The 6,000-nt window shown below is 41.5% G+C and overlaps 1 protein-coding gene across 1 annotated transcript in view; it reads right to left on the reverse strand.

The window, feature by feature from the left end:
- Positions 1 to 4,255, reverse strand: part of LOC139387989 (gamma-aminobutyric acid receptor subunit beta-4-like) — a 39,944-nt gene extending 35,689 nt beyond the window's left edge. Inside the window, exons 1-2 of the mRNA XM_071134448.1 lie at positions 4,176 to 4,255; positions 2,754 to 2,848 (exon numbers count right to left, since the gene is read on the reverse strand). Coding sequence (XP_070990549.1) covers positions 2,754 to 2,848; positions 4,176 to 4,255 — 175 coding nt within the window. The remainder of the gene's footprint in view (positions 1 to 2,753; positions 2,849 to 4,175) is intronic.
- Between the last annotated feature and the right edge of the window lie 1,745 nt (positions 4,256 to 6,000).

A 6,000-nucleotide genomic window follows, 5' to 3' on the forward strand; every position in this document is an offset into this window, starting at 1 on the left:
CTCTGTCATCATGAGTCCGCCCGTGTGTGGGGTCACATGGGGCTGTCTTTGTTGAAAGGCCTGGCTCCAAATGAGAAACCACAATCTCATAAAAATCAAGGTTGTTGAAAGCTGACATGATAATAGAGGTTGTAAATCAAGCCTTTATAGAAGGTAATCACTTTAGTGGCAGCATCGCTGAGACAATAGCTGATTCCATTTCATTTTTATGGTGGGAATTTTATATAAATCCATACAATATCTGTCCATAAGTGAATAAAAACATGTGTTCAATTAGAGATGGCAGTGTACTTTATGATTTAAGAGATTCTAGTCTAAATGTAAAACAGCAGTTGACAATGGCCTACATTTGCATATTGACTACACAACAGCATTTACGGTTGAGTGAAAACAAATAGCCCATGGACTTGGTAGCATTTTAAAAAGGCAATGAAGAGGCTTGAAACAACACAAATGAACAACATTTCTAAAATGCACTTCACTTTCTACTCTAAGAAGGGACAGAGACAAGAGATTATTACCATCATAAACTCTCTCTCTGTCACTTTATTTCATTTCCTTCTCTAAATATTTATTCCTATTGTCAAGCAATATTAGTCAAAGCCAAATCAAGAAAAACTTATAGAAATATAGCAATACAATGAATTGAATGCCATCTATAAACCAACCACTGACCTTATCACCATGGCCATCATCATCATCATCATCATCATCATCAAGCACTTTGATGTATTATTTTCCTGTGCTGTTAGTCTGTCTTACCTCAATGCATAATCAGATTCAATAGAGCACCAGAGTGGTTTGCATTCTGCTTAGCAAAGGCTCTTTCTCAGTCAGACAGTACACGACATCCATGGGCTATTTGTTGAGAAGTAAGAGCCAAAGCCAATCATCTACACAAAAAATTAAAGGAGTACAATTGTTTTATTTATTAAACTAGGCAAGTCGGTTAAGAACAAATTCTTATTTACAATGACGACCTTCTAGGCTGTGTCATAATACTATCTTAGCATACTGTGGTCTCACCATTTTGCTTACCTTGCTAATCGTACTCTGGCCAGTATGTAAATAAACTGCAAAATTGGACCCAGATACGGGTAGAGAAAAGTCACAGTAGCCCTTCACCCCTTCAGTTGTCATTCAAGCTACAACGTAAAGGTTTACTAGTTTGTCCTTAAACAAAAGCACAGAGAATGAAATCCCATTGATATGATCCCCCTGAGTAGTGGAGGGAGGTGGTTGTGGGGTGGTGGTGGGGGGATAGTGTGTGAAAGCCTGGCGTTGGGTTGTGTTGACCATTTTAGGGCTCTGTCAGTTGAATTCCAGTTTGGCTCAGAGATCAATGAAGAGGAGAGAGGACAGGGGGCTGTGTGGAGTGAGTGCCGCCTGGGCTTTTCATGCGGAGCTACCAGAGTTAAGGCCACCACACATCAACTGGTTCCCACGGCAGCACCCTGGGCAACCGTTTAAACTACAGGCTCTATCTTCAACAAGGATAGTGTTCTAAACCAATTTCCTCTATTCTGGTTTGGGCTGGGAGTTCTCTGTTCTGGTTCGGACTGGGAGTTCTCTATTCTGGTTCGGACTGGGAGTTCTCTATTCTGGTTTGGGCTGGGAGTTCTCTGTTCTGGTTCGGACTGGGAGTTCTCTGTTCTGGTTCGGATTGGGAGTTCTCTATTCTGGTTCAGACTTACAGCACAATAGCCACACTGTCAGACTCCAGCATGGGGCACCAGTTAAAAGGCAGGCCAAGTTATTTTGGCTCTCCGGAGCTGAAGTTGATCAGCAGTTGTGTCAGGAGAGAAGTGGCTGACTGATGATGGAGTTATCAGGATGTGATGGACTACAGCTCCCTGGCCTGAGGCAGCCGTGGCTGGAGGAAGAGGCGCTGCCACTGCCTGCCCGGGACACTCAGACTAACAACTTAGTGTGCTGCAGTGTGGAGGAGCAATAGGAACTGACTAGGGCTGCAAAGCAGGGACAGAGCTGGATGAGAAAAAAGCTTCCTGCACTGTTTTTATGGTGATCTCAAGTGTAGACCATTAAGCAAAGCATCATTCAAAGGTTCTGCTCCCACTAATGACCAGCAGGGTAAATGAGAGAGAGAGAGAGAGAGAGAGAGAGAGAGAGAGAGAGAGAGAGAGAGAGAGAGAGAGAGAGAGAGAGAGAGAGAGAGAGTGAAAGAGAATGAGAGAGAGAGAGACAGTGGGAGCGAGCGAGTAAGAGAGGGAGCGAGAGAGTGAGAGTGTGTGAGAGAGAGAGAGAGAGAGAGAGAGAGAGAGAGAGAGAGAGAGAGAGAGAGAGAGAGAGAGACTAGTGTTTCAACCCATTATGTTGTTCTCTATGGTTATAACAGTATACTAGACCCTACTATTAATTGCTCTTGGCACAAGCTGCATCAAAGCCTCTTTCTGAAGTTTGTTGTCATTTTCTATTCCAAAGACTTTGTGTACATGGGCAACCCTTGGTTCACAATCCTTCAATATAGCTCCATGCCAAGAAACATAGTGTTAGACTGGTTCTCTATGCGTGTGCCCCACTTCTAGAGAAGTATCCATCTTCCACATGTGGTGATGAATAGATGCATAGCAATGAGATGGTTGCAGTCACCTCAAAGCATCTGCCTTTGCTGTTCCAAAGGCTAACATTTCAACTGGATTCAGGAAAATAATGACCAATAGCCTACATTGTTGATGATGGGGGAGTGGGGTTTCAGTTTCAAGCACAGCGCAGGTACAGTATATCGCACATACCTCCAAAATCAGGCCTTAGACGGATGTCATACCCCTTCAGCAACTTGTCCACTGTGGCCTTGGCCACAGATATTCCAGTTTGTCCAGTGGAGGTGCTGAGGAAAGACATCACAGTTTTAAGACCCTGTCAGGAGCCTTGAGTGGAAATTCAACTTGAAGCTCAGTTAGCCAGTTTCAAAATACACTTGCAGCCTTCAACGTGCTCAATATTCAATACCAAACCTAAAAGATGATTTCAACATTTCTAATTGGTAAGCCTGTTGTCTTGAAGGGATCTGAATTAGGTGACACCTAGCATGCTAAAGATTCCACTCTTATTCACCTCTATCCTATCTAAATGCATGTCAGTGTCAGTAGGACCATGAGAAAACAGAAGTATTTTGAGATAATAGCTCTAATTAAACGAAAGGCCTGATATGTTAGTTGTTAGCACTGAATAACAATGTAATTAACCACATGATTCATGAGGCAATAACAAGTATGAAATCAAAGAGCAGATTTGTCGATGCTTGTATGCGCGTGTGAAGTGTAATTAATGCGAACTTCCCGTATATTTCCTGTCATGAAAGGCCTCTATGAAATCGAAATGGCAAAATGGAAGACCCAGTTTGGGGCCCACTCTACTTGATTAGCGGGAGAATGTTATCAGTCTCTTTAAAAAAATAATGCATTGTAGCCCAGCTGGGAATATACCATGGTAACGTGGTGAATATAGACCTTATTTTTATCGGCCTACATGTATGTATCCATTTACACTGAACATGACAAAGCCTATATTGGTCAAGAAATCGTCCATCTATAGCTAAGCCTACTTCACCATCTCCCATAGGGCGGTTACAGGTGCTCAAAATACGCAATAGGACTGAAGAGTAGTGTGAATATTGAATTTAAAAGGTTTCATCTCATTTAAAAACACCTTATGTGTTGGAGTAATGATGACCTACTTTAAAAGAGTGACAGGCGTTTTGGTTTGATTTTCTCCTGCTGATCAATTATGAATCGGTAGTAGGCCTATACAGTCTATAGTTAATATTCATGTCTTAAATGAAGGTAAGGACGTGGCTTACATTCCTCTGGCAACATCCACAGCTAGTCATGCTGATTGATCAATGATATGGCTAATTTAATAGATCCAGCCGTAATACTGCCTAATTATCGGGTATGTTCAGTATGACTATCTATTTAATAGGATTGATACTCGCCCCAGCCAATTAGCCGCTATTTACAATTTGGATCAAGGAGTGCATTTTACAATAGACAGCATGCACGCGCACCTCTTGCTCCCACACACAAGCGCGTGCGCCGCAGAAAAGGATTTCGTATAAGTGCAATATGAGTAATGTCGCCTTAATGTCGGTGCCTAAAACAGCTTTATGATAAGGCTTTGCTCTTATGGAAATACATCTTAGAATGCTCTCTTACCTTTGAGCAAAGCAAACGAAGGACAGAGCCGCCAAAGCAGAGAAAATTCCACATAATTTATCTTCTTGAGGACCCAACATTTCCACAAATCCTTATATAGTTTCAATAATCCAACCGCCTGTGGTCCAAAGAAAATTGTGAAAATAAAGTTTTAAAAAAGCAATTCAAATAAATTGCTGAAAAAATATATATGATACATTTGGTCATGTAATGGCTTTATAAAAAAACATGCGTGTGTTTAAACCTCGTAATTGGTCCCAGCTGTTTTCCCAAGCTATGGAAATCCGTGCAGGTCACAGACCCCCTCAACCAACACCAGAAGATCCGACATCTTGCTCAAAACTGCCTACAGAAGACTTTCAAAAAGTGATAACAAATCGTCTTCCTTAAAAAGTAAAAAGTCCGGCAAAAATGAGAGACGATTTATAAATTACAGCAGCGCCTTGTTGATTAAATTGGCAGTTGCAATTTCCCAGTCCAAACCAGCGGAATAAACATGGTCCCAGCGTTGCTCCGGCTCTATAGATTGTTCCACAATGTAGGCTATGATGTGTTTAAGGATTTGTTTTAGCTGTAAACGTTGGGGGGTGAGGGGCAGCGGAGGGTAAAAAAATGACAAATGAAATCTTCATTCCCTTTTTGTTGATGATGATGTAGAGTTGCTTCTCTCAACTCAAAGTCACTGAAGAAGAAACAAATGCACTGGGCAATATCTAATGCAGACGTCAGAGCAGGCTATATCACCCCTCTGGTGAAAAAAATTAGATCCAGAGAAATATGGATGACCCGTCATATATATCGGCCAATGCATGTATCACAACATCGGATTTAATGTCAAATAGGATAACCTATTGAAAAGCCCAGTCATCTCCGTTCTCCAACCTTATCTCTCGATTGAATACCTTAACATGTTTCGCTCATCTTCTCCTCGAAGCGCTGAGCAAATAATGACACAGATCGAGAAACACCCACAAGAGCATTGTTGGTGAAAACAAGTGTTGAAATTCCCTTGTAGCCTACACTATTTCGTGGGAAATAAGTTCTTCCTAGTGCATTGTATAAAATCCTCATGTTTAATGAAATAAAACAAATCTGAAATCGAAGGAGAAATTTCAGCAGCAGCCTACCCACTGAATCGCCAATGAATGAAGAGATATGATGCCCATATGATTATATTCCCCCTGCAACCCATTAGAATGCTGCGAGTGTGTCCGATGCGTTTTCATGCATTTATACCACTTTACCACATATTTGAACACACAGCAACACTCATAGGCTACTCACTGAAGGAAACACACACACATACACACTCGTGCAGCCCCTTGAGCATCAATACTTTTAATAGCATGAAACAATTGTATAAAGTATTTATTTGAATGATAATCATATCATTACTCGTATGCACATCACATGCTACAATCAGACAATGTGTATTTTATACAGAAGAGTAGGCTTTCTGCAGGGATCGTATGTGCTGTCCAGTTGCTAAGCAACCCAGCAACCACTGATGCAGTTGTGGTGTTTTGAAGGCTATGTGCAAAGGCTCATTTAAAGGACCTCTGCCACTACCGTGTGGTCTCTGGGACAGAGAGGGTGACTTTGACTGATGTATAGGCCCCTGTGTGAACCATACTTCCAAATGTTAACATATTTCTGAACTAACAATTAGGGTGCAGTGATGTGATGGGTCAGGAATACCTTGTGAATGATATTTTCATTTAATTACATCTTGTTCTCTTTGTCAGTGTTTTAACAGAGACAAACTTGTTTTCCCTCTGCTCAGTAATTCACCTATTTGGCCTCCCCTGCATTTCAGAGATGACTA

This window comes from Oncorhynchus clarkii, chromosome 29, assembly GCF_045791955.1.
Source record: "Oncorhynchus clarkii lewisi isolate Uvic-CL-2024 chromosome 29, UVic_Ocla_1.0, whole genome shotgun sequence".
NCBI lineage: Eukaryota > Metazoa > Chordata > Actinopteri > Salmoniformes > Salmonidae > Oncorhynchus > Oncorhynchus clarkii.